Source organism: Melospiza melodia, unplaced genomic scaffold, assembly GCF_035770615.1.
Source record: "Melospiza melodia melodia isolate bMelMel2 unplaced genomic scaffold, bMelMel2.pri scaffold_157, whole genome shotgun sequence".
NCBI classification, from domain to species: Eukaryota; Metazoa; Chordata; class Aves; order Passeriformes; family Passerellidae; genus Melospiza; species Melospiza melodia.
Window position 1 is genome coordinate 191,894 of NW_026948516.1, and position 16,917 is coordinate 208,810.

A 16,917-nucleotide genomic window follows, 5' to 3' on the forward strand; every position below is an offset into this window, starting at 1 on the left:
TTGGGGAGAAAAACCTCAAAATTTTGGGGTGAAACTCCAAAAAATTGGGGTAAAACCTCCAGAATTTGGGGTGAAAGGCTCAGGATTTTGTTGGTTTTGTGGGATTTGCCCAAACTTTGGGTTTTTTGGCGCAGAAAAGCGCCCGGTACCTGCAGCAGGAGCTGCCCGTGCGCATCGCCCACCGCATCCAGGGCTTCCGGAACCTTCCCTTCATCATCGGCTGCAACCCCACCATCCTGCACGTGGTGAGCCCCAAAAAGCACCAAAACCGCCCCAAAATCACCCAGCAATTATTGGGAATTCCCAACATTTCTAACGTTGCCAAAATTCTGAAAAAATTCTGAAAAAAATATCCAAAAAAAAATCGTAAAAACTCTGAAGAAAATCCCCCAAAAATTCCTAATTTTACCCAAATATTAACTGAAAATGTGCCCAAAATATTCCCCAAATATTCCCCAAATATTCCCAAGAATTTTAAGGGAATCCCAAAATCCCCAAAATTAAAAGAAAAAAAAAAAAATTCTGAGAAAAAAACAATCTGAAAAAATAATAATAAAAAAATTTCCTCAAAAAATCTCCCCAAAATTCAAAAAAAAAAACATCCTAAAATTAATCAGAAACTATCTGAAAATAGACCCAAAATATTCCCCAAAAAAAAGATTCCAAAAAAAATCCCCAAAAAAATCTGAAAAAAATCAGAAGAAATCCAAGAAAAAATCTAAAACATTCCCAAAATTACCTGGAATGAAAGAATTCTCAAAATTCCCAAAATTTCAAAGCATCCCCAAATTCCCCAAAATTCCCCAAAATCTCCCAAAATTCCAAAATTTCCCCAAACCCTTAAAACCCCCCAAATTCGCCAAATTTCCCGAATTCCTAAAATGCCAAAAATTCTCAAAAATTCTCAAAAATTTCCAGAAAATTCCCAAGAATTCCAAAATCCCTGTATGGCCCAGAAAATTCCAAAATTCCCAACATTTACCAAAGCGCCTAAAATTTCTGAAAATTCCCCTAAAATTCCCAAGGATCCCAAAATGCTCAAAAATTCCCAGAATTCAAAAAATTCCCCCAAAAATCCTGAAAATTTCCAAATATTTTAGGGGGAATTCCAAGGATCCCAAGAATCCCAAGATTCCCGAAATTTCCCTGGAATTTTCCGGAATTTTCCTGATGTTTTCCCTCTCTCCCCCCCCCAGCACGAGCTGTACATCCGCGCCTTCCAGAAACTGAGCGACTTCCCCCCGGTGAGTGACAAACACACCCGAAACACACCCGAAATACACCCAAAACCACACCTAAAATACACCCAGAACACACCCAAAAACACACCCAAAACACACCTGAAATACACCCAAAATACACCCAGAACACACCCATAAATTCACCAAAAATACATCTGGGATACACCCAAAATACAGCCAAAATACACCCAAAACGCACCCGAAATAAACGTAAAATACACCCAAAACACACCCAAAATTGCAGCTGAGATACACCCAGAACACACCCAAAGTACACCCAAAATACACCCAAAACACACCTAAAATTACAGCTGAGATACGCCCAGAACACACCCAGAATACGGCCAAAAATACACCTGAAACACACCCAAAAGGCACCCAAAAACACACCCAAACTACACCCAAAATACACCTGAAACACACCCAAAACACACCTGAAATACACCCAAAAAACACCCCAAAATACACCCAAAATACACGTGAAATACACCCAAAACACACCCAAAAATACACCCAAAATAAACGTAAAATATACCCAAAACACACCCAAAAATACACGTGAAGTACACCCAAAATGCGCCTGAGATACACCTAAAATACACCTGAAAAACGCCCAAAACACACCCAAAATACCCCCAAAATACACCTGAGATACACCTAAAATACACCAAAAATGCACCCAAAATACACCTGAAATGTACACCCAAAATACACCCAAAATAAATGTAAAACACCCACAAAATACACCCAAAAATACACCCAAAAATACACCCGAGACACAGCCAAAGATACACCCAAAAACCACCCAAAAATACGCCCAAAATACACGTGAAATACACCCAAAAATACACCCAAAGTACACCCAAACCACACCCAAAGTACACCCAAAATACACCAAAAATACACTGAAAATATGCCCAAAGTACACCCAAAACACACCAAAAATACACCAAAAATACACCAAAAATACACCTAAAAATACACCTCAGATACACCAAAAATACACCCAAAATTAACGTAAAATACACCCAAAATACCCCTGGAACACACCCAAAACACACCAAAAAACACACCTGAAACACACCCAAAATACACCTGGGATACACCCAAAATACACCCAAAATACACCCAAAATAGACGTAAAATACACCCAAAACACACCGAAAAATACACCCAAAATACACCGAAAATACACCTGAAACACACCCAAAAATACACCTGAAACACACCAAAAATACACCTGGAACACACCCAAAACCACACCCAAAATAGACCCAAACCACACCCAAAATACACCCAAAATATGCCCAAAATACACCTGGAATACACCTGAGATGGGCACACCTGGGCACACCTGGCATACAGCTGTGGGCACTTGGCACACCTGGGGGGGTGGTAAAAACACACCTGGGCACAGCCAAAATACACCTGGGCACAGCTGGGCACTCACCTGGGGATGAGGGACACACCTGGGCACACCTGGAGACACCTGGGCACAGCCAAAATACACCTGGGCACAGCTGGGCACTCACCTGGGCGTGAGGGACACACCTGGGCACACCTGGAAACACACCTGGGCACACCTGGGCACACCTGGAAACACACCTGGGCACACCTGGAAACACACCTGGGCACACCTGGACACACCTGGGGACACACCTGGGCACACCTGGGCACACCTGGGGTACCTGGGCACAGCTGGGAGGGTGAAGGACACACCTGCCCAGATCCAGGTGTGCAGTGACGATTGCCAGCGCTGTGACTGTCATTGTCACACCTGTCCGCGTCTCACCTGTCTCACACCTTATCTTGTGTGTTTCTTGCACGTGTCTCACCTGTTCTCCTGTCTCACCTGTCTCGTCTGTCACACCTGTGTCTCACATGTGTCTCACCTGTGTCTCACCTGTGCAGATCCAGGCTCACGGTGACGAGTCCCAGCACTGTCACTGTCACACCTGTCTCTCACCTGTCTCACCTGTAGATCCAGACCCATGGTGATGAGTCCCAGTACTGCGCGTTGCTGTGTGTGTCACACCTGTGTCTCACCTGTGTCTCACCTGTGTCTCACCTGCAGATCCAGACCCACGGTGACGAGTCCCAGCACTGTCACTGTCTCACCTGTGTCTCACCTGTGTCTCACCTGTGCAGATGCAGACTCACGGTGACGAGTCCCAGTACTGCACATTGCTGTCACACCTGTCACCTGTGTCTCACCTGTGTCTCACCTGTTCAGATCCAGACCCACGGTGACGAGTCGCAGTACTGCGCGTTGCTGTGTGTGTCACACCTGTGTCTCACCTGTCTGTCTCACCTGTTCAGATCCAGGCTCACAGTGACGAGTCCCAGTACAGTGTCACACCTGTCACCTGTATCTCACCTGTCTCACCTGTTCAGATCCAGGCTCACAGTGACGAGTCCCAGCAGTGTGCATTGCTGTCTCACCTGTCTCTCACCTCTGTCTCACCTGTGTCTCACCTGTGCAGATCCAGACCCACGGTGACGAGTCCCAGTACTGTCACTGTCACACCTGTCTCACCTGTTACCTGTATCTCACCTGTGCAGATCCAGACCCACGGTGACGAGTCGCAGTACTGTCACTGTCACACCTGTTTCACACCTGTCTCACCTGTGTCTCACCTGTGCAGATCCAGACCCACGGTGACGAGTCGCAGTACTGTCACACCTGTCTCACCTGTATCTCACCTGTGCAGATCCAGACCCACGGTGACGAGTCGCAGTACTGCGCGCTGCTGTCACACCTGTGTCACACCTGTCTCACCTGTCTGTGTCTCACCTGTGCAGATCCAGACCCACGGTGACGAGTCGCAGTACTGTCACTGTCACACCTGTCTCACCTGTATCTCACCTGTCTGTCTTACCTGTAGATCCAGACCCACGGTGACGAGTCGCAGTACTGCGCGCTGCTGCGGCAGCTGCTGGAGGATCACAAGGACGTGGTGACGCTGCTGGCCGAGGGGCTGAGGGAGTGCCGCCGGCACATACAGGTAACTGACACACCTGGGACAGGTAACTCACCTGGGACACACCTGAGATAGATAAACACACCTGTGACACACCCACACACACCTGTGATACACCTGGGATACACTCAGCATACACACGCTGCTGGCCGAGGGGCTGAGGAGCGCCGCCGGCACATACAGGTAACCTCACCTGGGACAGGTAACTCACCTGGGACACACCTGGGACACAGAAACACACCTGTGATACACCTGGGATACACCTGGGATACACCTGGGATACACACACTGCTGGCAGAGGGGCTGAGGGAGCGCCGCCGGCACATACAGGTAACCTCACCTGGGACAGGTAACTCACCTGGGACAGGTAACTGACACACCAGGGACACAGAAACACACCTGTGACACACCCACACACACCTGTGTTACACACGCTGCTGGCCGAGGGGCTGAGGGAGTGCCGCAGGCACATACAGGTAACTGACACACCTGGGACACACCTGGGACAGGTAACCTCACCTGGGACACACCTGTGTTACACACACACACACACCTGGGATACACCTGAGACACACCTGGGACACACCTGGGACACACCTGGGACAGGTAACTCACCTGAGTCTCACCTGTGTCTCACCTGTGTGTCCCTCACCTGTCAGGACGAGCGGCTGCTGCGGCCGTTCCTGGACAAGACGCTGACGTCGCGCCTGGGCATGCGGATGCTGGCGGCGCATCACCTGGCGCTGCACGAGGACAAGGTGAGCACACCTGGATACACCTGGACAGGTACACAAATCACCTACAGCTCACCTGTGTGGGTGTGATAGGTGTGTGCATCACCTGGCGCTGCACGAGGACAAGGTGAGAGCACACCTGGATACACCTGGACAGGTACACAAATCACCTACAGCTCACCTGTGTGGGTGTGATAGGTGTGTGCATCACCTGGCGCTGCACGAGGACAAGGTGAGAGCACACCTGGATACACCTGGACAGGTACACAAATCACCTACAGCTCACCTGTGCAGGTGTGATAGGTGTGTGCATCACCTGGCGCTGCACGAGGACAAGGTGAGCACACCTGGATACAGGTGAGACAGGTACTGATAGAGCCCTACAGCTCACCTGTGTGGGTGTGATAGGTGTGTGCATCACCTGGCGCTGCACGAGGACAGGGTGAGAGCACACCTGTACAGGTGTGTCAGGTACTGATAGAGCCCTATAGATCACCTGTGCAGGTGTGATAGGTGTGTGCATCACCTGGCGCTGCACAAGGACAAGGTGAGAACCCACCTGTGCACACCTGGACAGGTACACAAATCACTGACAGCTCACCTGTGCGGGTGTGTCAGGTACTGATAACTCACCTGTGCAGGTGTGTCAGATCCCCATAGCTCACCTGTGCAGGTGTGTCAGATCCCCATAGCTCACCTGTGCAGGTGTGTCAGATCCCTGTAGCTCACCTGGGCAGGTGTGTCAGGTACACATAGATCCCCATAGCTCACCTGTGCAGGTGTGTCAGATCCCCATAGCTCACCTGTGCAGGTGTGTGAGATCCCTGTAGCTCACCTGTGCAGGTGTGTGAGATCCCTGTAGCTCACCTGTGCAGGTGTGTCAGGTACACATAGATCCCCATAGCTCACCTGTGCAGGTGTGTCAGATCCCCGTAGCTCACCTGTGCAGGTGTGTCAGATCCCTGTAGCTCACCTGTGCAGGTGTGTGAGATCCCTGTAACTCACCTGTGCAGGTGTGTCAGATCCCCATAGCTCACCTGTACAGGTGTGTCAGATCCCTGTAGCTCACCTGTGCAGGTGTGTCAGATCCCTGTAACTCACCTGTGCAGGTGTGTCAGATCCCCATAGCTCACCTGTACAGGTGTGTCAGATCCCTGTAGCTCACCTGTGCAGGTGTGTGAGATCCCTGTAGCTCACCTGTACAGGTGTGTGAGATCCCTGTAGCTCACCTGTACAGGTGTGTCAGATCCCTGTAGCTCACCTGTACAGGTGTGTCAGATCCCCGTAGCTCACTTGTGCAGGTGTGTCAGATCCCTGTAGCTCACCTGTACAGGTGTGTCAGATCCCCATAGCTCACCTGGGCAGGTGTGTCAGATCCCTGTTGCTCACCTGTGCAGGTGTGTCAGGTACACATAGATCCCTGTAGCTCACCTGTGCAGGTGTGTGAGATCCCTGTTGCTCACCTGTGCAGGTGTGTGAGATCCCTGTAGCTCACCTGTGCAGGTGTGTCAGGTACACATAGATCCCCATAACTCACTTGTACAGGTGTGTGAGATCCCCATAGCTCACCTGTGCAGGTGTGTCAGGTACACATAGATCCCTGTAGCTCACCTGTACAGGTGTGTGAGATCCCTGTAGCTCACCTGTACAGGTGTGTGAGATCCCTGTAGCTCACCTGTGCAGGTGTGTCAGATCCCTGTAGCTCACCTGTGCAGGTGTGTGAGATCCCCATAGCTCACCTGTACAGGTGTGTGAGATCCCTGTAACTCACCTGTGCAGGTGTGTCAGGTACACATAGATCCCCATAGCTCACCTGTACAGGTGTGTGAGATCCCTGTTGCTCACCTGTGCAGGTGTGTGAGATCCCTGTAGCTCACCTGTGCAGGTGTGTGAGATCCCTGTTGCTCACCTGTGCAGGTGTGTGAGATCCCCATAACTCACCTGTGCAGGTGTGTCAGGTACACATAGATCCCTGTAGCTCACCTGTGCAGGTGTGTGAGATCCCTGTAGCTCACCTGTGCAGGTGTGTCAGGTACACATAGATCCCCGTAGCTCACCTGTACAGGTGTGTGAGATCCCCATAGCTCACCTGTGCAGGTGTGTGAGATCCCTGTTGCTCACCTGTGCAGGTGTGTCAGATCCCCATAGCTCACCTGTGCAGGTGTGTCAGATCCCTGTAGCTCACCTGGGCAGGTGTGTCAGGTACACATAGATCCCCATAGCTCACCTGTGCAGGTGTGTGAGATCCCTGTTGCTCACCTGTGCAGGTGTGTCAGATCCCCATAGCTCACCTGTGCAGGTGTGTCAGATCCCTGTAGCTCACCTGTGCAGGTGTGTGAGATCCCCATAGCTCACCTGTACAGGTGTGTGAGATCCCTGTAGCTCACCTGTGCAGGTGTGTGAGATCCCTGTTGCTCACCTGTGCAGGTGTGTCAGATCCCCATAGCTCACCTGTGCAGGTGTGTCAGATCCCTGTAGCTCACCTGTACAGGTGTGTGAGATCCCCATAGCTCACCTGTACAGGTGTGTGAGATCCCTGTTGCTCACCTGTGCAGGTGTGTGAGATCCCTGTTGCTCACCTGTACAGGTGTGTGAGATCCCCATAGCTCACCTGTGCAGGTGTGTGAGATCCCTGTAGCTCACCTGTACAGGTGTGTCAGGTACACATAGATCCCCATAGCTCACCTGTGCAGGTGTGTCGGGTCACTCATCTCAGTTTTTCCCGGTTTTCCCCCAATTTTTCCCAATTTCCCCTGTTCTTTCCTCTTTTTTAATAAGTTTTTTTCTCAATTTTTCCCCGGTTTTCCCCCGTTTTTGCTCATTTTTCCCGTTTTCCCGTTTTTGCCCCCGATTCGCAGCCGGATTTCGTCGGCATCATCTGCACCCGCCTGAGCCCCAAGAAACTCATCGAGAAATGGGTGGACTTCGCCAGGTGAGCGCACCTGGGCACACCTGGGCACACTCGGGACACACCTGGGACACACCTGGGCACACCAAAAATACACCTGGGCACACCTGGGATACACCTGGGGGCACCCAAAACACACCTGGGCACACCTGGGACACATCTGGGACACACCTGGGGCACCTGGGCACACCTGAGATACACCTGGGAGACACCTGGGCACACCCAAAACACACCTGAGCACACCTGGGAGACACCTGGGCACACCCAAAACACACCTGAGCACACCTGGGAGACACCTGGGCACACCCAAAACACACCTGAGCACACCTGGGAGACACCTGGGCACACCCAAAACACACCTGGGCACACCTGGGACACACCTGGGGGGCAGAAGCACACCTGGGCACACCTGAGATACACCTGGGCACACCCCAAACACACCTGGGGCACACCTGGAACACACCTGGGGTGATTACAACACACCTGAGCACACCTGAAATACACCTGGGCACACCTGAGACACACCTGGAATACACCTGGGGGCACACCTGGGCACACCTAGAGGGGTAAAACACACCTGGGGCACACCCAAAACACACCTGGGATACACCTGGGACACACCTGGGACACACCTGGGCACACCTAAAATACACCTGGGGGCACCTGGGGGGGTTGTAAAAACACACCTGGGCACACCTGGGGGCACCTGAGGATACCTGGGCACACCTAGGTGGATTAAAACACACCTGGGGCACACCCAAAACACACCTGGGCACACCTGAGATACACCTGGGCACACCTGGGCACACCCCAAACACACCTGTGTCACACACCTGTCACAGATGTTTACATGAACATCAATACGGGAACGCCCCCAGGTGCGCATCAATGACAGCAGGGTGACACTGAGGGACAGGGGGTGGCACAGGTGACACAGATCACACTCAGGTGTGTCACACACCTGTCGCACACCTGTCACACACCTGTCACACCTGTCCCAGGCGTTTATGTGAACATCAATATGGTAATGCACGCTGTGTGCGCATTAATGACACGGTGACACTGAGGGACAGGGGGTGGCACAGGTGGCAGTACCTGGCTGTAGGTGACACAGGTGTCACTCTGGTGTGTCACACACCCGTCACACACCTGTCACACACCTGTCACACACCTGTCACACCTGTCCCAGGCGTTTGTGTGAGCACCAGTACGGGAACGCGCCCCGCGTGCATCAATGACAACAGGGTGACACTGAGGGACAGGGGGTGGCACAGGTGACACAGATCACACGCAGGTGTGTCACACACCTGTCACACACCTGTCACACACCTGTCACACCTGTCCCAGGCGTTTATGTGAGCACCAGTACGGGAACGCGCCCCGCGTGCGCATCAACGGCCACGTGGCCGCGCGGTTCCCGTTCATCCCCCTGCCCCTGGACTACGTCCTGCCCGAGCTGCTCAAGAACGCCATGAGGTACCCGGGGAGGGGCATTTTGGGGCAAAATCCGGGGATTTTGGGACATTTTGGGGGGAAATTCCGGGGATTTGGGAGAATTTTTGGGGAAATTCCCAGGATTTTGGGGGATTTCTGGAGAATTTTTGGGGGATTTTGGGTGATTTTAGGGGAATTTTGGAGGGGGTCTGGGTGCTCAGGAATGCCATGAGGTGCCCGGGGAGGGGCATTTTGGGGGAAAATCCGGGGATTTTGGGACATTTTGGGAATTTTGGGGGGAAATTCCAGGGATTTTAGGGATTTTGGGTCAAATTTGGGAATTTATTAGCGATTTTGGGGTGATTTTAGGGGAATTTTAGGAGGGGATTTGCATCCTCAAGAACGCTGTGAGGTACCCAGGGAGGGGGAGTTTGGGGGGAAATCTGGGGATTTTGGGACATTTTGGGATTTTTGGGGGGATTTTAGGGGATTTAAGGGTGATTTTGGGGGGTTTAGGAGCAATTTTAGGGCAATTATGGGGTGATTTTTAGGGGAATTTTAGGAGGGGTTTGGCAGCTCAAGAACGCTGTGAGGTACCCGGGGAGGGGGAGTTTGGGGGAAAAACTGGAGATTTTGGGCAATTTTGGGGATTTTGGGACACTTTGGGGGAAATTCTGGGCATTTGGGAGAATTTTTGGGGAAATTCTAGGGATTTTGGGGTGATTTAAGGGGATTTTGGGAGGGGTTTGGGTGCTCAAGAACGCCATGAGGTACCCGGGGAGGGGAGTTTGGGGGGAATTCCGGGGATTTTGGGACATTTTGGGGGTAATTCTGGGGATTTGGGAGAATTTTTGGGGAAATTCCCAGGATTTTGGGGCATTTTTGGAGAATTTTTGGGGGATTTTGGGGTGATTTTAGGGAATTTTGGAGGAGATTTGGCTGCTCAAAAACGCCATCGGGTACCTGGGCAGAGGGATTTGGGGGGAAATCCGGTGATTTTGGGCAATTCTGGGGTGATTTTTAGGGAGCTGGGTGAATTTTGGGGCGTTTTGTGGGCGTCTAAAGAGGATTTTGAGGGGATTTTGGTTGGATTTTAGGGGAGTTTAGGGCGATTTCGGGGCGGTTTTCAGGGGATTTTTGGGTGATTTTGGGGCAATTTTGGGCACCTGGGGTGACATTTGGGGGTCCCTGATGACCCTGGGGTGACCCCGGTGACATTTTGGGGTCCCCAATGACATTTTGGAGTCCTGGGGTGACATTTTGGGGGTCCCTGGTGACATTTTGGGGTGACTCTGGTGACGTTTTGGGGTCCCTGATGACCCTGAGGTGACCCCGGTGACATTTTGGGGGTCCTGGGGTGACATTTGGGGTGACCCCGGTGCCATTTTCGGGGTCCCCGGTGCCATTTTGGGGTCCCTGATGACCCTGAGGTGATCCTGGTGCCATTTTGGGGTCCCCAATGCCATTTTGGGGTGACCCCGACGCCATTTTGGGGTGACCCCGACGCCATTTTGGGGTGACCCCGGCACCATTTTGGGGTGACCTCAGCGCCATTTTGGGGTGACCCTGGCGCCATTTTGGGGTGACCCTGGCGCCATTTTGGGTGACCCTGGTGACATTTTGGGGTGACCCTGGTGACATTTTGGGGTGACCCCGGCGCCATTTTGGGGTGACCCCGGCGCCATTTTGGGGTGACCTCAGCGCCATTTTGGGGTGACCCTGGCGCCATTTTGGGGTGACCCCGACGCCATTTTGGGGTGACCCCGGCGCCATTTTGGGGTGACCCTGGTGACATTTTGGGGTCCTGGGACGCCATTTTGGGGTGACCCTGGCGCCATTTTGGGGTGACCTCAGCGCCATTTTGGGGGTGACCTCAGCGCCATTTTGGGGTGACCCCGGTGCCATTTTGGGGTGACCCCGACGCCATTTTGGGGTGACCCGACGCCATTTTGGGGGTGACATCAGCGCCATTTTGGGGTGACCCTGGCGCCATTTTGGGGTGACCCCGGTGCCATTTTGGGGTGACATCGGCGCCATTTTGGGGTGACCCTGGCGCCATTTTGGGGTGACCCTGGTGACATTTTGGGGTCCTGGGGCGCCATTTTGGGGTGACATCGGCGCCATTTTGGGGTGACCTCAGCGCCATTTTGGGGTGACCCCGGTGCCATTTTGGGGTGACATCGGCGCCATTTTGGGGTGACCTCAGCGCCATTTTGGGGTGACCCCGGTGCCATTTTGGGGTGACATCGGCGCCATTTTGGGGTGACCTCAGCGCCATTTTGGGGTGACCCTGGCGCCATTTTGGGGTGACCCTGGTGACATTTTGGGGTCCTGGGGCGCCATTTTGGGGTGACATCAGCGCCATTTTGGGGTGACCCCGGTGCCATTTTGGGGTGACATCGGCGCCATTTTGGGGTGACCCCGGTGCCATTTTGGGGTGACCCTGGCGCCATTTTGGGGTGACATCAGCGCCATTTTGGGGTGACCCCGGCGCCATTTTGGGGTGACATCGGCGCCATTTTGGGGTGACCCCGGCGCCATTTTGGGGTGATATCGGCGCCATTTTGGGGTGACCCTGGCGCCATTTTGGGGTGATATCGGCGCCATTTTGGGGTGACCCTGGCGCCATTTTGGGGTGACCCTGGCGCCATTTTGGGGTGACATCGGCGCCATTTTGGGGTGACCCTGGCGCCATTTTGGGGTGACCTCAGCGCCATTTTGGGGTGACCCTGGCGCCATTTTGGGGTGACCCCGGCGCCATTTTGGGGTGACCCCTGGCGCCATTTTGGGGTGACATCGGCGCCATTTTGGGGTGACATCGGCGCCATTTTGGGGTGACCTCAGCGCCATTTTGGGGTGACCCTGGCGCCATTTTGGGGTGACCTCAGCGCCATTTTGGGGTGACCCTGGCGCCATTTTGGGGTGACCTCAGCGCCATTTTGGGGTGACCCTGGCGCCATTTTGGGGTGACATCAGCGCCATTTTGGGGTGACCCCGGCGCCATTTTGGGGTGACCCTGGCGCCATTTTGGGGTGACCCGGCGCCATTTTGGGGTGACATCGGCGCCATTTTGGGGTGACATCGGCGCCATTTTGGGGTGACCTCAGCGCCATTTTGGGGTGACCCTGGCGCCATTTTGGGGTGACCCTGGTGACATTTTGGGGTCCTGGGGCGCCATTTTGGGGTGACATCGGCGCCATTTTGGGGTGACCCTGGCGCCATTTTGGGGTGACATCAGCGCCATTTTGAGATGACATCGGCGCCATTTTGGGGTGACATCGGCGCCATTTTGGGGTGACCCTGGCGCCATTTTGGGGTGACCTCAGCGCCATTTTGGGGTGACATCGGCGCCATTTTGGGGTGACCCCGGCGCCATTTTGGGGTGACATTGGCGCCATTTTGTGCCCCAGGGCCACCATGGAGTCGCACCTGGACACGCCCTACAACGTCCCCGACATCGTGGTGACGATCGCCAACAACGACATCGACCTCGTCATCCGGTACGGGGACACCAAAGTGTCCCCAAAGCGTCCCCAGGGTGTCCCCAAAGTGTCCCCAGGGTGTCCCCAAAGGGTCCTTGTGGTGTCCCCAAAGGGTCCTTGTGGTGTCCCCAATCCCTGAATGTCCCCAAATGTCCCCAAGGTGTCCCAATGTCCCCAGTCCCCTGAGTGTCCCCAAAATGTCCCCAGATGTCCCCGAGGTGTCCCCAAAGTGTCCCTGAACTGTCCCTACGGTGTCCCCATGGTCCCCAATGTCCTCAATGTCCCCAATGTCCCCAGTGCCCCGAATGTCCCCAATGTCCCCAAGTTCTCAATCCGTTCCATGTCCCCAATGCTCCAAACACCCCCAGTGTCCCCAATGTCCCCTTGATGTCCCCAACGTCCCAATCTCTCAGATGTCCCCAATGTCCCCAATGTCCTTAATGTCCCCAGTGTCCCCAGTGTCCCAATCTCTCAGATGTCCCCAACGTCCCAATGTCCCCATTGTCCCCAATGTCCCCATTATCCCCTCTGATGTCCCCAGGATCTCGGACCGTGGTGGTGGCATGCCCCAAGATCTGCTGGACAAACCCAATGTCCCCAATGTCCCCAACATCCCCAATGTCCCCAATGTCCCCAATGTCCCCAAGTTCTCAGTCCCTTCAATGTCCCCAATGCTTCAAACACCCCCAGTGTTCCCAATGTCCCTTTGATGTCCCCAGTGTCCCCAATCCCCCAAATGTCCCCAATGTCCCCAATCTCTCAGATGTCCCCAATCCCCTGGATGTCCCCAATGTCCCCAATGTCCCCAATGCCCCCAATGTACCCAATCCTCGGAATGTCCCCAACACCCCAATGTCTCCAATCTCTCAGATGTCCCCAATGTCCCCTCTGATGTCCCCAGGATCTCAGACCGTGGCGGTGGCATCCCCCACGATCTCCTGGACAAGGTCACCGAGTACCACTTCAGCCCCTGCACAGACCCAGTGTCCCCAATGTCCCCAGTGTCCCCAATCCCTGGATGTCCCCAGTGTCCCCAGTCTCTCAGATGTCCCCAATGTCCCCAAATGTCCCCCCAGGATCTCGGACCGTGGTGGTGGCATCCCCCACGAGCTCCTGGACAAGGTCACCGAGTACCACTTCAGCCCCTGCACAGACCCAGTGTCCCCAATGTCCCCAATGTCCCCAATGTCCCCATTGTCCCCAGTGTCCCCAATGTCCCCAATGTCCCCATTGTCCCCAATGTCCCCAATGCCCTGGATGTCCCAATCTCTCAGATGTCCCCATTGTCCCCAGTGTCCCCATTGTCCCCAATGCCCTGGATGTCCCCAATCTCTCAGATGTCCCCAAATGTCCCCCAGGATCTCGGACCGTGGCGGTGGCATCCCCCACGATCTCCTGGACAAGGTCACCGAGTACCACTTCAGCCCCTGCACAGACCCAATGTCCCCAATGTCCCCAATGTCCCCAATGTCCCCAGTGTCCCCAATGTCCCCAGTGTCCCCAATGTCCCCAACATCCCCAATGTCCCCAATGTCCCCAGTGTCCCCAATGCCCTGGATGTCCCAATCTCTCAGATGTCCCCAACATCCCCAATGTCCCCAATCTCTCAGATGTCCCCAGTGTCCCCAGTGTCCCCATTGTCCCCAATGTCCCCAGTGTCCCCAATCTCTCAGATGTCCCCAAATGTCCCCCCAGGATCTCGGACCGTGGCGGTGGCATCCCCCACGATCTCCTGGACAAGGTCACCGAGTACCACTTCAGCACGGCCGAGGCGAGCGCGCAGGACCCGCGCCTGGGGGGGCCCTTCCGCACCCTGATGGACGCCAGCGGCCAGCCCGGGCCCATGCACGGGTCAGGGACCCCTCCCCAAAACCGGGGACCCCCTCCCCAAATTGGGGACAGACCCCCAAAGTTGGGGACAACACCCAAAAAAATTGGGGATTTCGCTTGGAGCCGTGCCCAGGGTTGGGGTTTGGGGGGGGTTTTGGGGGGGTTTAGGGGGGTTTAGGGGATCCCTGAGACCCCTCCCCAAATTGGAGACCCCTCCCCAAATTGGGGACCCCCTCCCAAACCGGGGACCCCCTCCCCAAATTGGGGACAGACCCCAAAGTTGGGGACAACACCCAAAAAAATTGGGGATTTCGCTTGGAGACAAACGTGCCCAGGGTTGGGGTTTGGAGGGGTTTTGGGGGGGATTTGGGGGGTTTAGGGGATCCCTGAGACCCCTCCCCAAATTGGAGACCCCTCCCCAAATTGGGGACCCCCTCCTCAAACCGGGGACCCCCTCCCCAAATTGGGGACAGACCCCCAAAGTTGGTGCCAACACCCAAAAAAATTGGGGATTTTGCTTGGAGACAAACGTGCCCAGGGTTGGGGTTTGGGGGGATTTGGGGGGATTTAGGGGATCCCTGAGACCCCTCCCCAAATTGGAGACCCCTCCCCAAATTGGGGACCCCCTCCCCAAACCGGGGACCCCCTCCTCAAACCGGGGACCCCCTCCCCAAATTGGGGACAGACCCCCAAAGTTGGGGACAACACCCAAAAAAATTGGGGATTTCGCTTGGAGCCGTGCCCAGGGTTGGGTTTGGGCTGGAATTTGGGGACATTTCTGTGGGATTTGGGGCATTTTTGGGGAATTATTTTGGGGAATTCTCTGGGATTTTGGGACACGTGGAATTTTGGGATTTTTGGTACAACCCGGTACAAATTTTGGTCGTTTTGGCATCCCCCAGGTTCGGGTTTGGGCTGGAATTTGGGGACATTTCTGTGGGTCTTGGGGCATTTTTGAGGAATTATTTTGGGGAATTCTCTGGGATTTTGGGACACATGGAATGTAGATATTTTTGGTATAACCTGGTGCAAATTTTGGTCATTTTGGTGTCGCCCAGGTTTGGCTTCGGGCTGGACTTTGGGGACATTTCTGTGGTTTTTGGGGTGGGATTTGGGGCATTTTTGGAGGCATTTTTGGGGGGAATTCTCTGGGATTTTGGGACACGTGGAATTGAGATATTTTTGGCACAACCCGGTGCAAATTTGGTCATTTGGGTGTTGCCCAGATTCGGGTTTGGCTGGAATTTGGGGACATTTCTGTGGGATTTGGGGCATTTTTGGAGGCATTTTTGGGGGGAATTCTCTGGGATTTTAGGACACTTAAGGAATTTTTGGATTTTTTGGTACAACCCGGTGCAAATTTTGGTTATTTTGGCGCCCCCCAGGTTCGGCTTCGGGCTGCCGACGTCGCGCGCCTACGCCGAGTACCTGGGGGGCTCCCTGGTGCTGCAGTCGCTGCAGGGCGTCGGCACCGACGTCTACCTGAGGCTGCGGCACATCGACGGCAAGGCCGAGAGCTTCCGCATCTAGGGGCGCTCCGGGGAACCGCGGGGAACCCGCCAGCGCCGGACTGCCGGGGTGAGGAACCCCGAAAACTGGGGGCTTGTTGGTCGTGAAAATCATGGAGAACCTTCCGAGGCCGGGGAGAACCTTCCAGAGCTGGGGTTTGGTCAGCAAGGTCATGGAGAACCTTCCAAAGTTGGGGTTTGGTCAACAAGGTCATGGAGAACCTTCCAAAGTTGGGGAGAACCTTCCAAAGTTGGGTTTTGGTCATTAAAACCAATGAGAACCCTCCTAAGTTGGACTTTTTAAGTCATTAAAATTGTGGAGAACTCTTTGAAGTCGGGGAGAACCTTCCAGAGTTGGGGTTTGGTCAGCAAGGTCATGGAGAACCTTCCAAAGTTGGGGTTTGGTCAACGAGGTCATGGAGAACCTTCCAAAGTTGGGGAGAACCTTCCAAAGTTGGGGTTTGGTCAGCAAGGTCACGGAGAACCTTCCAAAGTTGGGTTCTGGTGATTAAAACCAATGAGAACCCTCCAAAGTTGGACTTTTTAAGTCATTAAAATTGTGGAGAACCCTTTGAAGTCGGGAGAACCTTCCAGAGTTGGGGTTTGGTCAGCAAGGTCATGGAGAACCTTCCAAAGTTGGGGAGAACCTTCCAAAGTTGGGGTTTGGTCAGCAAGGTCATGGAGAACCTTCCAAAGTTGGACTTTTGGGTGGTAAAACCCCGAAAATTGGGGGTTTTGGTCATTAAATCATGGAGAAGCTTCCAAGGTTGGGGAGAACCTTCCAAAATTGGGTTTTGGT

The 16,917-nt window shown here is 53.8% G+C and overlaps 1 protein-coding gene across 1 annotated transcript; it reads left to right on the forward strand.

Annotated features, from left to right (window-relative positions):
• Window positions 1–74: 74 nt before the first annotated feature.
• Window positions 75–16,408, forward strand: BCKDK (branched chain keto acid dehydrogenase kinase; the record flags this gene model as incomplete). The annotated part of the gene is made up of 9 exons (XM_063182135.1): window positions 75–245; window positions 1,197–1,244; window positions 4,127–4,246; window positions 4,882–4,980; window positions 7,815–7,888; window positions 9,212–9,340; window positions 12,709–12,798; window positions 14,476–14,631; window positions 15,996–16,408. Coding segments are annotated over 9 exons (1,032 nt in total), but the record flags the coding sequence as incomplete, so codon positions are not given.
• Window positions 16,409–16,917: the final 509 nt, after the last annotated feature.